This window comes from Phoca vitulina, unplaced genomic scaffold (genome assembly GCF_004348235.1).
Source record: "Phoca vitulina isolate PV1807 unplaced genomic scaffold, GSC_HSeal_1.0 scaffold22, whole genome shotgun sequence".
NCBI classification, from domain to species: Eukaryota; Metazoa; Chordata; class Mammalia; order Carnivora; family Phocidae; genus Phoca; species Phoca vitulina.
In genome coordinates, this window is record NW_022589725.1 from 2,814,922 (window position 1) to 2,834,747 (window position 19,826).

At 39.4% G+C, this 19,826-nt stretch overlaps 1 protein-coding gene across 2 annotated transcripts; it reads left to right on the forward strand.

Moving 5' to 3' along the window:
- The first annotated feature begins 80 nt into the window (after window positions 1–80).
- Window positions 81–18,571, forward strand: SERINC3 (serine incorporator 3). 2 transcript variants are annotated; one of them, XM_032420038.1, is made up of 10 exons: window positions 81–285; window positions 5,578–5,603; window positions 6,227–6,420; window positions 7,525–7,604; window positions 8,266–8,403; window positions 10,853–11,022; window positions 12,016–12,106; window positions 12,949–13,129; window positions 16,764–16,991; window positions 17,636–18,571. In XM_032420038.1, exons 2-10 carry the CDS (start codon window positions 5,583–5,585, stop codon window positions 17,772–17,774), a joined length of 1,242 nt encoding a protein of 413 aa, XP_032275929.1. In that variant the 5' UTR covers window positions 81–285; window positions 5,578–5,582; the 3' UTR covers window positions 17,775–18,571. The 2 variants fall into 2 exon arrangements, with proteins under 2 accessions (XP_032275929.1, XP_032275928.1); XM_032420037.1 differs by having other exon boundaries at window positions 84–285; window positions 5,442–5,603.
- Window positions 18,572–19,826: the final 1,255 nt, after the last annotated feature.

The following is a 19,826-nucleotide window of genomic DNA, read 5'->3' on the forward strand; positions in this document are numbered from 1 at the left end:
GCGCCTGGTCGGCTTAGCTCCACCTTCTCCCTCAGCTCGATGCTGATTTAGCCCCGCCTTCTACCTTTGCCAATGACAGAGGCTCTCTTGGCAGCGGCGGCCGAGGGCGGTGGGCGGGGCCACGCAATGACGCCACCCGCGCGTTTCCGGCCTGAGAAAACGTCGCGTTTCTGAGGGACACCTCGACTGGCAGTTACCACCGCGCTAGAAGCCCCCGGACCGGCCGCCTGCATCACCAGCGTCACCATGGGGGCCGTGCTGGGCGTCTTCTCCCTCGCCAGCTGGGTGAGTTCGGGGTCTGGTGTCTCCGTCGGACGTGTCGTTTGGGGGAGGGCGATAGGGAGCCCCAAACGCAGACGCGATCGGGCCTTGGCCGGGAGCTTGGGGGGACGGGCCCTGGGCTGCAGAGAGTATCCGGGGGCGCAGACCACAATCAGTGATGCCACCCCCTCATCGGGATCAGGCAGCTCGCCTTCCGGGTTTGTGGGGGGGAACGTAGGAGGCCAGGCCGTCATTGTTTACAATTTCGATTGCCCCGCCCCCGCGAGGCTTCCGGCCTCTGGGTTCCTCTGGAGCTGGAACCTGGATCGCGGAATGAGAGTTCCGGGGCGAGCGCGCTCTGCTTCGTTTCGAAGTACCTTCATTAAGGTGGCGTCATTTAATTTGGGGTGGCTTAAGTGATATTTTTATCCCATAGAATGGATTTCCCGATGCTACAGAGTATGTGGCAGGGCTGGGATTTTAACCGAGGCTTGTGTGCAGTTGTGCAAAGGAAAGAAGGCCTTGTGGATTATTATTCAAAATTGGAAGCCATGGCGTGAACATTTGGGGACCTTGTCCAAGACGTTTATCTCTGGCTTCCCGTAGCATGAGGCTAATCACCCCAGCATTCCTCACCTTGAGAGCTGCTGTGAGGATAAAGTGAATAAACGGGTTGAATCGCTTTGTAGATTGTAAACGCCATATTTTAAAAAGGAAATTTTAGGATCTATGGAAGAGAATAGGTGAGTTCCCTCATATACTTGCTCCTGAGGAGCATGATTCTTTAAAATCACTTCTTGTCTCATAACTTCCTGATTTAATTGACCAAGGACTCCATCTCAGCTCGTTCCACTACCATTTCTTAGGGACAGAGTACAAAGTGTATTTTCCATTCTTGAAGGTTGTTGATCCTAAATCAAAAGGGTGTTGGTCATTTACAGGTTCCTTGAGAGTTGTGGCTTTCCAATTTTTTGAACTTGACCCAAAGTAAGAAATATATTTTACATGGTTGATTTAATATGCCCATTTATTTTATTTTATTTTTTTTTAAGATTTTATTTATTTGTGAGAGACAATGAGAGACAGAGAGCATGAGAGGGAGGAGGGTCAGAGGGAGAAGCAGACTCCCTGCTGAGCAGGGAGCCTGATGTGGGACTCGATCCCGGGACTCCAGGATCATGACCTGAGCTGAAGGCAGTTGCTTAACCAACTGAGCCACCCAGGCGCCCCTAATATGCCCATTTAGACACAAGTGTTGTGAAGTAATTTTTACTTCTATCATCTGCTGTACAATTTTTCTGTCACATTAGAACAAATCCTGGTAAGTTGAATTTTACAATCCACAAGTGGGTCAGACTATTCGCAAAGTAGATTTAGAAAAAAATATATAGTTAAGAAGGTAATTAGTTAAGGAGTGAATTTGTAATTTGAAACAAAGATATCTTTCTTATCCTAATAACCTGAAACACATTTTGCCTTTGATGTAAGGCTAATATTTGAATTGATGCCATCAAAGCATTTTTATCTGTAAATTGCTTTTCTATTTTATTAATCCCTTTTGTCAACAGGAATAGCAAGGAATGCAGTGTACCAGAGATGGGATGAGTGAGGGGAAGAATAATAGGAAATGAAGTCAGAAAGGTAGCAGGAAGCCAAATCATGTAGATATCCATTGTGTGGTCTTGTAGGCCAATTTAAGGACTTTGGCTTTTACTCTTAAGTGATGTGGGGATCCATTATAGAAAAGAGTGATGTGATCTGACCTGTGTTTTAACAAGGTGGTTGTTGGAGAACAGATTGTAGAAAAGAAAGGGTAAAGCAGTGTAGAGGAGAAAAAACTTTGCTTGCATCCTCTGTGGGATTAGTGGTTAGGCCCCCTCTGTTGGGGGCCTACGAATTAAAGTGAAGAAAGATTAGCAAGAGAAAAAAGAACTGTGTACACATGCAAAACACATACTTGCAGGATGTTATTCATCATTCGGTGATGAATAACTCAAAGAGATGGTTAGAAAATAGGGCTTATTATATACCTTACTTAATAGGGGAGAAGAAAAGGGCTTCTAGTTAGGAAGAACAAACAGGAGATAAGAAAGTTTGTGATAATCCTTGTTTATGTGGGTGCATAGGTCTTTTGTCTTCTTCATGTCCATAAAACTCTTGGAAAGAGAACTTATGGCAGCCTCACATCCCAGAAGTTGCTGCCTTTAGCCAGATGAGGAAAGCTCAAAAGAAGCCTTTTTTCCCTGTATCTGTTGAATCTCAATGTCTTCATCTTAAAATAATCTTTATACCAACTCTGGGTTCTGATTGGATGGCTACAACAGTGAGACAGGAGCCATTGTATTTAATCCAGGTGAAAGATGATAGTAGTGGCTTGGACCAACATGATAGCTAAGGATGCTAAGAAAGTGGTCAGATTCTGGATATGTTTTATTTTATTATTATATTATATTATATTATATTATATTATATTATATTATATTTATTTTCTTAAAACTTAAGTAGGCTCCATACCAGACATGGGCCTTGAATTCACCACCCTGAGATCAAGAGTCATGTGCCCTACTAACTGAGCCAGCAAGGTGCCCCAGATTCTGGATATATTTTGAGGATAAAGCTGATGTGCTGACAGACTGGATGAGAGTTTTGGAAAAAGAAAAAAACATCAAGGATGACCAAGGTTTTTGGCCTGAGTAAGAATAGAGTTGTTACTGAGATAGGGAAGTGACATAACATATAGTAGGACAGCTCTGTTCCACAGAGTAGGTGGTCCCTCCTAAGGGCACTTATATTTTCATGATATTTATAAACAAGTAAGTGGGTATATTCGTTTGCTAGCGCTAGATTAAAAAAAAAAAATACCACAAACTGGGTGGCTCAAGCAACAGAAGTTTGTTGTCTCTCAGTTTCTGGAGGCTAGAAGTCCAAGGTTAAGGTGTCAGCAGGGTTGGCTCCTGAGGGTGATGAGGGAGAATCTGTTCCATGCTTCTTCCCCAGTTCCTGGTGGTTTGCTAGCAGTCTTTGATATTCCTTGCTTTTGTTTTCACTTGGTGTTCTCCCTGTGCTACATGTCTATGCCCAAATTTCTCCTTTTTATGACACAAGTCATTTTTAATTAGGTGCCTACTCTTCTCCAGTATAACATCATTTTAGCTAATTACATCTGCAATGACCCTATTTCCAAATAAGGTCACACTCTCGGGTACTTGGGATCAGGACTTCAACATATGAATTTGTGGGGGTGGGGGGGGGACACAGTTCAACCCATAACAAACAGTAGGCAGTTATTATGAGATTATTTAATAGGCCAGGAAGTAAATAGCTAAAGAGAGTTAGGAGTGTGAGAATGCAGACAAAATAAACATGAAGCAATTAGTGTCATTGTTTTTGGCTGTAAAACCTCTGTTTCTGTCTGCAGCCAGCTATAGACCTCTATTATGGTCTTTTGGCCCAGATTGTAGTTAAGAATTGGAGGCTGAAACTGGGTGATCAATTTACCATGGCTGTTGCGGTTACAAATGTTAATGGCTACCATGATATATTGAGCCTCTGCTGTGCCAGGCAGTATGCCAGGTGCTGTATATTCCTGCCGCTGGGTTGTTCTTCACACAATAACCATTTAGGTGGTGTTAACGCCTATTTTTACAGATGAGAAAACTGGGCTTTTAAGAAGCTTAGCATCTTGCTCCAAACCACACAAAACCATGATAAAGTCCACCCAAGGTACCATCTATAAAAGTAAACACTGGGACCATACTGTGAGGCCAGCATCCCCCATTATTTACATCTGCTGCTTCTGCTGATGATTCTGACTTAGCCTGCCTTTGTAATGTGACTTAATGTCATCTGTGAAAGCAATTCAAGTGCTTTCCTAATTAAGCTTACATAAAAACGACTCAGATTATGCCTTCATCTGAAATGCTCACCAGAGAGCCAGGTTACTCTCTTTTTTCAATTGAGGTAAAATTCACATAACATAAAATTAACCATTTCTAAGTGTACAATTCAGTGGCATTTAGTACATTCACAGTGTTACACTGTTGTTGCTGTCATCACATCTGTGTAGTTCCAGAACATTTTCATCTCCTTGAAAAGAAGCCTGGTTCCCATTAAGCAGTCACTCCCCATCCCATCTCCCTCCTCCTCCAACTTTTAATGCTTTCTGTTTTGGGATTTACTTATTTTGGATATTTCATATAAATGAAATACAATATGTGACCTTTTGGGTCTGGCTTCTTTCACTTAGCATGATGTTTTCTAGGTTCACCCATGTTGTACCATGTATCAGTACTTTGTTCATTCTGATGACTGAATAATATTCCATTGTGTGGCTATACCACATTTTATGTATCCATTCGTCAATTGATGGACATTTGGGTTGTTTCTACCTTTTGGCAACTATAAATAGTGCTGCTTTGAATGTTCATGTACAAGCTTTTGTTTGAATACCTGTTTCAATTCTTTTGGGTGTATGTTGAGGAGAGGAATTGCTGGGTCAACTGGTGATTTTAGTGTGTAACTTTTTTGAGGAATCTCCAGGTTACTCTTAAATTGAGCTAAACAGCTCTTTATCATCATTTGTAAGGGTTTCCGTGTAATGTTGCTTGATGCTCTAATACCAGATTTGGTAACTAGGATTCCTTATATAGCAAGTGCAGTTAGGTTTTTATATTGTTTTTAAATAAAATATGCTCTCTTTGTGAATATAAGTAACATTTATTGGGCTCTTATTATGTTTTAGGCACTGTGTTGAGTACTCATTTAATACGACAATGTCTGAGGGAGGAAGATTCCATTATTCAGTCTATTTTGCAGATGGAGAAATAAGCTTAGCTTATGTAACTTGCTGAGTTAGAGTGACAGAAATAATATTGACTCCAGAACCCATGCTTTTTTTTTTTTTTTTAAGTAGGCTCCACACCCAGCACAGAGCCCACTGTGGGGCTTGAAGTCATGACTGTGATATCAAGACCTGAGCCAAGATCAAGAGTCAGACACTCAATTGACTGAGCTACCCAGGCGCCCCCAGAACCCATGCTTTTAACTACTTCTTCCCAGCCATAACTCTCTCAGTTACAGCCGTCAAAGCCTGGTTTGCCTCATGTTCTACTCTGTGACCCTTATGACATGATGGAGTCCCCTGAAAGAGGTCTCAAATGGCTGTGGTGTGCTTATTACAGGTTCCCTGCCTTTGCAGTGGTGCATCGTGTCTGCTCTGTAGTTGCTGCCCCAATAGTAAGAATTCCACGGTGACTCGCCTCATCTATGCTTTTATTCTCTTCCTGGGCGCTGCTGTATCCTGTGTCATGCTGACAGAAGGGATGGAATCACAGCTGAAGAAGGTACGTAGAAGTAACAGTAGCCTTAACGTACTGGTTATTTGTATTATTTTTCTATTTTGCACAATTTTAGTTGTAATTAACACTCTTACTTCTTTACCATTGTAAAACTCAGTCAAGTTCATTGTAATTGTTGGGTTTTTAAATTACTTTTGGGTACAGTCTAGACATAGAATATGAAAGTGTTAGTCCTTTTCCAGAAGTCAGGGTACTCAGAATGAACATGTTCAGGCTCTACTCTAAGAACTGAGAGAAAGATATTAAAAGAGTGGCATGAAAACATTATCTTCCCACTTATGTTTCAGATTTAAACATTTGACCTAGACTAGCCCTTCACCTGTGGAAGGAATCAGTTGTAGCATGAAAATTCATGGCAAAATGGGAGATAACCTCATCAGCAAGAAAAGCAAAGAAGAGAACACTTCACTTTTATTTGCAAAATGCAAATTGTTTATACAATTTGGTGACAAGATTGTAAGCGAATTGGAAGGCAAAGAGAAAAGTCCCTCAGGACAGTCTTGCAGTTGTTGAAGTAGTCAGTTGTATAAATTCAGGCTTTCTTATGATGGGATAGAATCTTTGTTTAAATGTGGATATTCCCATAACATTGAAATTGCTTTTTCCAGATTCCTGGATTCTGTGAAGGGGGATTTAAAATCAATGTGGCTGATAGAAAGGTGGATAAAGATTGTGATGTTCTGGTTGGTTATAAAGCTGTATATCGGATCAATTTTGCCTTGGCCATCTTTTTCTTTGTCTTCTCTCTGCTCATGTTAAAAGTAAAAACAAGTAAAGATCCCAGAGCAGCAGTACACAATGGGTATGTAAATTTATTTTATTATTTACTTGTTATATTATGGTGTGGATCCTCCCCTTGAACAGTTAATGTTGCCATTCTGATGGAAGCAGTAGAGTATTTGAATCAGTGGCCCACCTGTATTTCTGACCTATTGTACTTGTGAAGTTGTTTCAATGTCATTTTCAGTTGGAGTTCTGTAGCACAGAGGGGGTGAAGAGGAATTTTTTTTTAATATCTTTGTTTCAAGTTCCTAGATTTTTATCAGACACCTGTGAAACAGTTCAGGGATTGTGCTAGGCACTGCATACACACAAACATGTGTACTTTTTATTGTTAGAAGATAAAAATGTACCTGATCTATTAAACAGTGTACTGAAAGATAAACTACATGTATTTGGGCCACTGATTTACAAATCTATTGTTTCCCATTACTGACTGCCCCCATTTCCCCTTTGACATAATTCTTATTTGAAAACTGAAGGGAGTGTGTATACTTTATATGTATTATAATCCTCTTTTTATAGATGCAGTAACTGAATTTCAGAAAGGTTAAATAAAGTGCCTGAGATATCTGAGCCAGTGAGAGTTGGAGTTGGGATTGGAACTCAGGTTTGTCCAGCTCCAAAGCCTGATTCTTTCCACGCTGCCATACAAGGCAGTCTTTAAAGATCATGGACTGAAAGCCAGGTTTGGTCTTAGCTTTGCCAGTGATGAACTGTGTGATTGTGGGCACAAGGCACTTATGTCTTATGTTGTGAAAGAAGGATTAGGTGATAACTTTTCCCTAGATCCAATAGTTAATTGCTTTATATGTAGCTAACATTGTTAGTTTAGAATACTCCAGAATTGTAGAAAAATTCCTGTCTTCAATTGCTAAATGTAGGGAAATTCTTAAGTTGTATGTTTTTGTCTTATTAGGTCTATGAATTATTTGTTCTCCGGGCTAGTGTTTGTCCTTAAATTGTATGAAAGATGGAGTGAAGCAGCTTCATGTCAAATGAAATAAGCACAGACAATCATGTTGGGAATGCTACTGAGTCCTTATTTTTGCATTTCAGAAATTCACTTTTCTTAGTATAAGGGCAAAATTTAACATTTCATAAATGCACTTTTATATTTTAATAGGTTTTGGTTCTTCAAAATTGCTGCCATTGTTGGTATCATGGTTGGCTCTTTCTACATCCCTGGGGGCCATTTCACCACAGGTATGGCTCACTACTAAAAGGGTTAATTATAATACATACACACTCCACAAATGATGGTCTTGAAGCTACATACTCATTACTGGTTTTGCCAGAACTGGCAATTAAATGAGGTGGTATTCAGTTTTATGACTTTGTAGTAATATTAAGGTAGTAATTAATTGATTAAACCCAGGAGGCATTCAGCCCATTTTTCAGCTGTTCTGGAACCATATGTTGCCAATATTTTAATAGTTTACCTTCTCACTTGGGCAGTACTAAGTTAATCTGAGAGCTTGTCAGCATAGGGACCTGTAACTCATATGTGTTCTATCCCTGTCTTAATATGCTTTCTTACCATAACATCAAGTGACATCTGTGGATTTCCACTGTGATTTTTTTCCCTTACAAAGGAAAAGGCTTGTTGTGCCATTTGGAATGTCAGATCCCAGGCTCCCCTTGGCACAAGCTAGAACAAATTTTAAAAGGTCTGAAGCCCAACAAAACATTTCTTAGAGAATGCCTTTGAGTTTAGAATTGGAATAATCTTCTGCTGTACTGCCGGAGACAGAATATGTCTTTACCACCTCTCTCTTACTTGAACTGAAATTGTTTTAAAATTGGATAGTAACATTCTGAAATGTTACTCCTTTGGTAAGAATAACTTTGTTGTTTTGGTTTGTAGCCTGGTTTATTGTCGGCATGGTAGGGGCCTTTTTGTTCATCCTCATCCAGCTAGTGCTGTTGGTCGACTTTGCTCACTCTTGGAATGAATCATGGGTAAATCGAATGGAAGAAGGAAATCCAAGGTGCTGGTATGCTGGTAGGTATCTAAACTCACCTATAAAAGCCATACTGCATTATGCTATGTTAAACAGGATGTACAATAAAAATCTCCATTGATTTAAATGTGTAAACTTCCAAATTAGAGCTGAGTTTTTAAAAACTATACTTTCCCAGTTGATTCAGTTCTGAATTATATGCATTACTGGAAGGGGGGAGCACAGATAATAGAAATCATTGGCTTCTCTCAATTCATTTATTTTGAGATTTGTAATGTAACTAGATGTGTTTAGATAAGAAAAAACTTGGGTTTAATGATGTAGTTCTGGTTTTGATTTCCTTGTTTCCACGGACAGGGGGCTCAATGGGTCATCTGCCCACATCCCTCAAGCAGATGAAAGTGAACAGTCCTTACTGCTTTATTCAGAGTATGGCCCACACCCCTTGTAAAAGCTTTCTGGTGGAAAAGGGGCACTTAACATTTCTAGGGTGGAAATAGGACTCATAGCTGGTAATAATGGGGAAGGACTTTGGAATCCTCTACTTATTAGGGGAAATGACCCAGCCATATCTCATTTAAAAAAATAGTTGTTGAAATTCCTAGCCCCTGCACCCCACCCATTATAAAAGTAATAGCTACTCTTATGTCAAGAACTTGAACAACCAAAAATTACAGAAGAAAACAAATCCCCCATTATCCAACTCTTTAGTAATTAATACTCGCTGTTAACATATTAGTCTATATCTTTCCAGTCTTTTTTCTTGCATATGTATCTTCTATGTGTAGAAAAAGAGTCATTGAAAAAGATGTGTACTTGTATCTTACTAATTTTTTACATGTGTTATACATTTGGATAACTTATAGTTTGATTTTTTTTAAAACCTAGAAGTAGCCTGTGAATATGTGGCTACAATGCAGCAGTAAATACCTAATAATATATCTCTGAGCACATTTCTGCTTTTTTCCTTAGAATAAATTCCTAGAAGTAGAAGAGTGGAAGGGTATGGCTATTTTAAAGGCTTTTAGTACGCATTATCAAACTGTCCAGTTTTCTTTTCATGTTATTTATCTACCTTGCTTTTTAAATAATAACAAAAGCAAAACCAAAAAAAAGACCCCGAAAACGAGTACTATGTTCACCATAAACACAGTTGATGGAACTTAATAAAAAATAAACATGCAAATCTCCACCCACTTGCAACCCACTTTCCTCTCCAGATGTAACCACAATTACTGGATCTTTATGTATTTGTGCACATATACATGTTTTGTTATTTAAATGTAAATAGATTCATATTATGTATTGTTCCATGATTTGTTTTTCTCACCAACTATATAATGAGTATTTTCTAACATACATCTTATAGATACATCTTATTCACTTAATGGTGTTCCATGGTGTGGTATACCATAAGTTGTTTAACCATTGCCCTATTTTGTTGGCCACTTCAGTTGTGTGTAATGACTGTTTTAGCATGAGATTTAAGAAATTGGTTTATCGTGATGGATTGGAAATCCTGAAACACCTCCCCATTTCTGACTGATAAAAATTTATTTTTATTTTATCTATTTACTTCCTTTTTATATAAATCATTTGAATCACTCAACTTTAGAAGAATTTAATAATGAGTTGCAGATTTGTTATTCTTTGGAGTAACTAAGAAGTAGAGAAATCTTGCATATTCATGTGGAAAAACATTAAGAACTGTGCTAGTACTTCAACATACGTTATCATTTTATAGTGACATCATATACATCACTTAATTTTAAATATGCAAAACCCATGGAGATTATAAGTAGAAATCGGTTTTCTTAAATAAGTGTGCCGTGAATTAAGTACAAGTTAATTGAGCTCACCATTGCTACAGTTGGTCTGAGTATACTGTTACTCTTTTATGTTTTCTAATTTTCAGGGTTACATAGCTAATTGTTGATTATCCATGTGAACAGAAAGGAATATTATTTTAGGTTTTTGAAAATAGCAAATATGCCCCTTTCCCACAGTGATGTGGTCTCATCAGACAGGAAGCGGATTTATATAGCCAGTGGCTGCAGAGGACAGATGTCATAAAAGATGCCTGTCTGTTGTTTCTGCTGACACCATCCCTGGCATTTAGCTTGCTGACACTGGGCCAGTTGGAGGGCCCACAAGTTTTGCAAGTTCCTAAGAAAAGCTTATAATGCACATTATTTAGCATATAGTTAGAGTTCACTGTAGCTGGAATGATCAAATGTCTGGTTTTTCAACCCATGGAATCAAGGTAGGTAATCTGGAAAGTGAATCCGGTTGCTTGAATCTAACACCGAGCCACCTCTAAAGCTGTCTGAGACGTCAACCTTGGGTCTTCTGTAATTTCCCTATAAAATGTTGAGCACCATGACAGTAAAATAATATGTCTTTATTTTTATACGGAGTAGAAGAAAATTGGTCTTCGTTAGAAAAGTTTGTTACACTTGTGAGCATTCCTGTTGGTTTCCCTCTTTCTAGCTTTGCTCTCTGTCACCAGCATCTGCTACATTCTGTCAGTTGTCTTTGTCGGCTTGCTCTACACATACTACACCAAACCGGACGGCTGCACAGAGAACAAGTTCTTCATCAGTATTAATTTGGTCCTTTGCTTTGTGGTTTCTATTATATCCATCCATCCAAAAATTCAGGTATGGTTTGCTGCTTTTTCCTCCTGTGAAAAATTTGTAATTAATCCTAAACTGATGTAACTTTTTATATGAGTTTATGTTTATCTACTTAAACATTTTCCCATATTATGATAAATTCTTCGTAATTCTAATTTAGTAACTGTAAAATGTGCCATTGAGTGCCTGTATCATAATTCAGTGGATAATTGCCCTATCGTTAAAAAAAAGCCTAGGTAACCTGAGAATTTTATAGCTGTTATAAAATAGTTTATGAGAATGAGTCTTATGAATCATTAGCCAAGCTGTTTTAGGGGGATTAAACTAGAAAATCGTTGCTTTTAATATTTAAAAACAAAACTCATGCATGCGAGTTTCATCATTTAAATACAAAAATTAATGGAGGTTTGTGTGGTTTTTTTTAATTTTTTTTTTAAGATTTTATTTATTTGAGAGCGAGAGTGGGCATGAGCTGGGGGAGGGGCAGAAAGAGAGGGAGAAGCAGGCTCCCCGCTGAGCAGCAAGTGATGCCGGGCTTGATCCCAGGACCCTGGAATCATGACCTGAGCTGAAGGCAGATGCTTAACTGACTGAACCACCCAGGCACCCAATTCATGAAGTTTTATGTGAGAAATATGGAAAGAATATGTAGATACTACCTCTCCTTTCAAAAATGAGAAAACTGAAGTTCCAGAGAGATGATGGGTCACCTAGCTGGTTAGCACCGCCATTGAGCTTAGCTTCTACGACAGCAAGGGACTAGGAAATCAGCCTCTGCGGGATACACGGGATTCCAGGGCTGTCAAATGCCTCGAGAACCAGTAGTACACGGTCCTCTTCCTTGGTTCTTTCTCAGGCTAACTCAGACTGAAAGGTTACTTGTCCTCTTTCAGCTGTCAAATAGAATGAGAAGGTTCTCCATTAATGATATTTCAGGGGGACCCAAGGGAATCCACTGGGTTTTAGAAACTCAGCCCTTGCAGTTCCTGGGGCATTGTTTTCTGTTTGATTCCACAGGAACACCAGCCCCGGTCTGGTCTCCTGCAGTCGTCTCTCATCACCCTCTACACCATGTACCTCACCTGGTCAGCCATGTCCAATGAACCCGGTAAGGGAATGTCAAGAGCACATTCATTTGATGGAGAGAAAGTAGGCAATTACTCCTTTGGCAGGTGCAAACAGTAGAGGTAGAGCAAACGTCAAACAGGCAAACAAAAAGCCTCACTTAAATGTACAGTGCCCACCGTATGGTACAGATGTTCACATTTCAAGTTTTATTCTCCATGTCTGTCCGTAGCTATTCATAGCTGACAGCCTAAAGGACCGCAGTCCTTAAACAGTCTAGGCTTTTCCCTGGACTAAGACTAGTTAAGAGTTGGACAAGGCAACATTGTTTTGGCCCTTTGTGGCATTGTTGTAATTGAATTTCACTTTGGTGTTACAGGCTCTAGACAAAAAAAAACTAAAAAAAAAACTGAAAGAAATTTCCTTTTATAATGATTGCATTGTGTCTCACTCAATAGGGTATTCTCTGGACTTGTTTCAAAGGAAAACGGTTATTGCAGACCCTCCACTGATGACTCCCTTACTGTTAGTGTACTCCTATTTAACTGTACAAACAAAACTAGGGAAAAACTCCCTGTGCTTAAAGCCTTTGTACAACTACAGACCCAAAGAGATTTGCCAGTTAAACTTCAAAATCAGTAAAATCAAGATTGACATTTATGAATTTGACAGATACTTTGTTGTTGTGTCTTTTCTTTTTTACTAAAACTAAGTCACTGATTGCCACACAAATATGTAACTAGTTGCTAAGCTTTCAGGTTCTTTTAAGTATAGCATTCCCATGTTTTACATCATGACTGAATCATGTGTGAGCACTTCCCTCACATCCTTTCTTGGAACAAGAGGAGTTCTAACTAAGGATAATAAAAAATTTTACACTTTCAGATCGTTCCTGCAACCCTGGCCTGTGGAGCATCGTTAAGCACATGACTGCACCAACCTTGGCTCCTGGAAATTCAACTGCTGTAGTCCCTACCCCTGCTCCACCCTCAAAGAGTGGGCATTTTTTAGATCTAGAGAATTTTATTGGGCTGACAGGCTTTGTTCTCTGCCTTTTGTATTCTAGGTAAGTTAAAAAGTACTTGGGACAAGATTCTCATGAAGGTTAGTCGTAGAGGAAAGAAGCTATTTTGCTTTCAAAAAGCAGTGTGAGGAATTAAGAAAAACAACTCTTTATTGAAAGTCCTCGACTTTCTTCAGTTCCCTAGCCATGTATATTTCTTAAAGCCTAGTAAATCCTCTTATCAAATAATTCCTTCCAAACTGACATAGAGATACCTTCTCCCTGGATAGGAGGATAAAGTCTTCACCTGACCCTAGATCAGCTAGAGTAGTGGCTCTGAAAATTGGTTAGTTTCTCTTTTTTTGTAAGAAAATCTTAATTTCCTGATCATTGTAAAAAATATTTAAAGAACTACAGGATTCTATACATCTAATTTTAAAATCACTAGTTAATCCAGGGGCTCAGATAGAACCTATGTTAGCACTTTGCATTCATCCTCCTACCTGTTTTTTATTGATATTTTCTATGTAATAGCATATATTACTTTAATAATGTAAAAATAACTAAAAATGGGCAAGGATATATTTATATAAATTAATAATGTAAATGAGATAGTGTAAAGTGGGAAATGAAAGTATCCTCTGTCCAAATTTACCTCTTCCATGATTAAACATTTTGGTACATATTATTTTATACTTTTTTCCTTTGCTTATACTTAACTGTCTTATCTACAGTCTATTTGTATCTATATAATTGTACATAATTTTATTTATGTCACTTGATAATTTTTTTAAATTAGGAATGTACTCTGTAAATACACACAGTATTCTCAAATATGAATTTGTCATAATTTGAACAGTTTCCACAGTATGTGTAAATTTATCTTTTTTTTTTTTTTTTTATGATTGTTTAAAATAAGGGTTGGCAAACTACAGCCCTTGGGCTGACTGCCTGTTTTTGTAAATAGAGCTGTATTGGAACACAGCTGTGCTTATGTGTTTTATATTGTCTATGACTTATTTTGTTTGTTTTGCTTTTGGCCTAATATGTTTTGTTTTGTTTTTGAGATACAATTTCCATACTATAAAATTCACCCTTTTCAAGTGTACAATTCAGGGGCGCCTGGGTGGCTCAGTCATTAAGCATCTGCCTTCAGCTCGGGTCATGATCCCACGGTCCTGGGATCGAGCCCCGTATCCGGCTCCCTGCTCAGTGGGAAGCCTGCTTCTCTCTCTCCCACTCCCCCTGCTTGTGTTCCCTCTCTCGCTATATCTCTCTCTGTCAAATAAAATCTTAAAAAAAAAAATAAAGTGTACAATTCAGGATTGTGCAACCATCACCACAGTCCATTTTAGAAGATTTTATTTTGCCAAAAAGAAACCTCATGCTCATTAGCAATCACCTCCCTATTCCTTCCTGCTCCAACCAGTGGCAGAAACTTACCTCCTTTATCTCTGTAAATTTGCTTATTCAGATGTTTCATATATGTGGAATCATAAAATATATGGTCTTTTGTGACTGGCTTCTTTCACTTAGTATGTTTTCAAGGTTCATCCATGTTATGACATATCAGTACTTAATTCCTTTTTATTGTTGGAAATGATACTCCGTTGTGTTTATATATACCACATTTTTTATCCTTCATCAGTTGATGGACATTTGGGTTGATTCCACTGTGGAACTATCATGAATAATGCTGCTATGAATATTTGTGTACAGGTTTTTTTGTGTGGATGTACATTTTCAATTCTCTTGGATTTGTACCTAGTTGTAGAATTGCTAGGCTATGTGGTACCTCTTTGTTTACCTTTTTTGAGAACTGCAAAAGTGTTTTCCGAAGTGGCTACATCATCTTACAATCCCATCAGCAATGTATGAAGCTTCCAGTTTCATTACCTCTTAATCATTACATCGTAATTGTCTTTTATTGTAGCCATTCTAGAGAATGTGAAGTGGCATTTCATTACGGTTTTGATTTGCACTTCCCTCATGACTGATGATGTTGAGCATTCTTTTCATGTGCTTGTTAGCCATTTGTATATCTTGAAGAAATGTCTATTTGAATCTTTTGCCTATTTTTAAATTGGGCTGTCTTAACTGTTTTCGTATATGGCTTGAGGTAAGGGGTCCAGCTTAATTCCGTTGTGTGTGGATATCTAGTTGTCTCAGCACTGTTTGTTAAAAAGACTATTCTTTCCCCCATTGAGTTGTCCTGGCATCCTTGTCAAAAATCAGTTGACCATAAATGTAATGGTTTATTTCTGGACTCATAACTCTATTTCATTGATCTGTATAGCTATCCTTATGGCAGTACCACACTGTTTTGATTACTGTAGCTTTGTAGTAAGTTTTGAAATCAGGAAGTATGAGTCATCCAAATTTGTTCTTTTTCAAGATTGTTTTGGTTATTTCGAGTCCCTTGCATTTCTGTGTAAATTTTGAGTTTTGCTTGTAAGTTTAATTGAGATTTTGATAAGGATTGCATTGAATCTGTTCATCATCTTGGAGAGTATTACTATCTCAACACTATTAAGGCTACCAGTTCATAACATAGGATGTTTCATTTAGGTCTTCAGTTTCTTTCACTGGTTTACAGTTATTAGTGTACAAGTCTTAAACATGTTTTATTAAATTTTTAAGTGTTATTTTTGACAGTATTATAAGTGAGATTGTTTTCTTAATTTATCTTTTAGGTTTTTCATTGTTACTGTATAGACATAGAATTTTTGTATATTGATCTTGTATTCTGCAAGATCATTTATTGATTTTAATAGTGTGTATATTCCTTAAGATTTTCCATGTATAAGGTCAGGTTATCTGCAAATAGAGATCATTTTACTTCTTTTCCAATCTGGATGCCTTTTATCTTTTCCTTTCCTAATTGCTCTGGCTTGAACCTCCAGTACAATATTGAATAGAAATGGTGACAGTGGACTATTTGTCTTATGCTTGATCTCAGGGGGAAAGGTTTTAGTCTTTCACTATTAAGTATGATGTCAGCTCTGGGTTTTTCATAGATGCCCTTTATGTTCGAAGAAGTTCTCCATTCCTAGGTTGAGTGTTTTTATCAGGAAAAAGTATTAGATTTTGGTCAAGTGCTTTTTCTGTGTATGTTGAGATGATCATGTGGTTCTTGTCCTTTAGTTGTATGCACTTTTCTATTCAGTCATTTAACAGACTTGCAGTGAGCATCTGCTGTGTGCTAGAAATGCATAGAGGACTATGGTCATTGTTGAGGAGTTCTAGGACTAGCAAGAAAGACAGGAATGGTAAGTGCTATGGCAGAGGGAAGCAGGAGGAGCTGTGGGATTTTAAACCAGCCTAGTGATGACTTGATGTCAGAGAAGGCCTTCTAGAAGACATGGCACATAGAGAATTAAAGAATGAAGCTAGCTGGGAGAAGGCTGGTGGGTGGTCCATTCCAAGCGTGGAAGAAGCTCTTGTGAAGTCATGGAAGCAGACACTGAGAACATGATGAAACTCAAACTCCTAAGCAGTTAACCACGTGGTAACTGATGAGCGTGCTCTCTGTCTTGTGATGGCAGTCAGCAGTTGAGAACTTTAAGCAGAGCCCTTCAGAAGGCCTTCTGTCCCCAAATAGGGGCAGTTCAGAAATAACTTGCATGTATATAGGCCAATGGCAGCAATTCATCCCATGGTCCCTTTCTGATTTGTCTTCTTTCGGATCACTTTCCAGCATCCGCACTTCCAACAATAGCCAAGTGAGTAAGCTGACCTTGTCCGGAAGTGACAGCGTGATCCTCCGTGATACAGCTGTCAATGGCGGCAGCGATGAAGAAGACGGACAGCCTCGGCGGGCTGTGGACAACGAGAAGGAAGGGGTGCAGTACAGCTACTTCTTGTTCCACTTCATGCTCTCCTTGGCTTCCTTGTACATCATGATGACCCTGACCAGCTGGTACAGGTAGGAGGCACAGACAAACCGGATGGAAGACCACTTGGCCCCCCTTGCTGCCTGTAAAATCTCCATCCATTGCTTAACCTCAGAATCCCCTTCCCTTACCCATATAATGAAGTTGTTGTGTTCAGTGCTGACTCTTTTCTGAAATACTTTTGACTTTTTTCTTCTCTTGGATTTAAAATCCAGCTGGAATTCTTACAGTACAAACCATGGAGAGTTCTTCCGGACTTGAGTTACTTAAGAGAGAAAATCATAACATAAAGCAGTCGGACCCATCTCTGTTCACTAATTTTCCTCTGTGTCTAGAGATGGCCATTTAGAGTATTCTGATCAAAGTAATGGTGTGATAAAGAAGGAAAGTTTCAGGGACTCCATTTCAATCTAGACTTTTGCCAGTATCTAGAACAGCTAGGTGTTCCTGAAGAACTTTGCCCAGCAAATACAGTAGTCAGTGTTCTTCATGCTGACAAGAGAAAAGCTTTTTGAGAGGCAGAGTCCCCTGCACATAAAAACTAATAATAGCAGCTTTCACAAGTTCCTTCTAGAACCTTACTAAAGCGTAGTGTTAGCCAAGTTTCTTGTCTTTGGCTGGGGGTTGCTGCTGGATACTGGTGACAGGCTCTTTTACCTGTCTTCTGTTTTCTCAGCCCTGATGCAGAGTTCCAGAGCATGACCAGCAAGTGGCCAGCTGTGTGGGTCAAGATCAGCTCCAGCTGGGTCTGCCTCCTCCTCTATGTCTGGACCCTTGTGGCTCCACTCGTCCTCACCGGTCGTGACTTCAGCTGAACCTCTGAGAATTCATAAAGGTCTGCTTTGCCGAAAGCCCATATCTATTTTACTTTTGCTTCAACTAAAATACTAAGTGAACACTTTGCAAATGTGACTATATCCAAGTTTATATCAGAGAGCAAGATAAAGTAATGCTTGGTGCAGGTTGTGAACTTTTCATTTATATGTATATTATGTTTATTTGTAAAGATATAGCGCGAAGGGAACATTTTGCGTTTTAAAGTGAACTACAGCTGTGCTGTGGAGAGAGTTCTTTATTAAGATCTGTAGGATCCTACAACTTTGATTTAAAATGTAAGAAAAATGTTGGATATTTGAGGCCAATCGTTAATATATTTCTATTGCAGTCTCCTGAAAAAGCAAAAAACAAAACCCACCATTTCTGTGACAGGTTTCCTCTGTGAAAGTCTTTATTTGTGTGATGCAAGCAAGCAGTGTGTTCAGCCCTTCATCCCCCACGAGGTGTGGCATTGGAGTTCTTGGGGGGAGGGGTGCGTGCCTCTGAGTCCTTCCGCAGACGAGCAGGGTGGCTCACCCAGCTAACCGCTCCTGCAGCTTGGGTTAGTTCATTCAGTGTTGGACGCCATAGCAGTGATGCCTAAAGCAGGTCCAGCTTTGCCAGAAGCGTTCGTCTCCATAAGCGCTTTGTAGTTTTGGCAAAAATGAAGTTACTTGGGAAAACAGTGCCACTTTAGTCTTTATGTCATTATCTTGTTATGAGTATGTAAAAGTAAAATGCATGTGAATTTATTATATTTGCACTATAAAAGTATTTGATTAAAATAGAGACTTAAGCTTTTAAGGCCCTTTCTTTTACAGCTTTTATGAGTTAGCAGCCATCCTATAATTTGTAGACATATGTGGGCAGTCAGGTTCATCAGGCATCGAGCAGAATGCGCCTGTCTCTTCTAAAACTTGAGGCCTGGCTAGTAAGTCAAGTCTTGAACTCATCCAAAAATTGTACTAATAATATCTTCCCTGGGTAAGACACTTGTGTAGATGAGACACAAGGCAGGCGCTCTTGGGAAACTTCTTCAGGAGAGGTAACACACAGGGAGGTCGACTAGAACAGTTCGTTCTTTCAACACACATTTACTGAGTGTCTGTTCTGTACCAGGCCCTGTCACGTTCGGGGATACAACGTTAAACATGACAAGACACCAGCTCTGCCATCTTGGACTTAGAGTTTAGAGGAGGGTGAAAATGAGCTGACAGGTGTACAGCGCCTGGGATGAGTGCTTGTGATTGAGGAATTGCAGAGAACTCAGGAGAGTTGCCTGGGGTCAGGGTGGGGGGTTGTCCTGGTAGGCTTCCTGGAAAAAGTGGAGTTGGAGGCCAGGAATTGTTAGGAGTTAGCTGAGAGAGAAATGGGGTAGAGGGCCGGCATTGCTGCAGGGTAGACAAAACTTCACGTTAAAGGAAGGGAGACGCAGTCTTGTTCAGGAAAGCTGGAATGGGAAGAAGAGGGCAGGGACTGGGTCACAAAGGGCTTTGCAAACCACACGGAAGAGTTCGAACCTTACGTTGAGAGCATATTCATAGTGACATGAACAAACGGTCTTCAGTCACTGCAGCCGACGCGTAGAGAGGCATTTAGAGAAGACACCAGGGCAGGCCATACACCATTTCAAACAGAGAAGTGAAAGTGAGGATGGGGAGAAACTGACAGCTGAGAGCTACTTAGTAATTAAAATTTAAAAACTGGCAATTGATTAGCTCTCGGGGAGAGGCCGATTCCTGAGTGCTGCTGGTTTCATCACCTGAGTTGATGGGGGTTCCATTTATATGGGGAGAGACAGGAAGAGGAACACATTGTACGGGAAGGATGGGGTTGGTCCCTTAAGAATGGCTAAGGACATTGGCTTGGAAGTCAAGACTGGGTTTGTATCCGCATTGCTTTTTTTGTCTGTCAAACTGGTCGGCTCATATCTATTGAGTACATGACCTTGGGCAGATGACTATCTGTGTGACCATCTGTCTGAGCCTCAATGTTTTCCTCGTTTGAATAAAAGATAGTACCTAGTACGTATTATTGTTTAAAGTTACCTA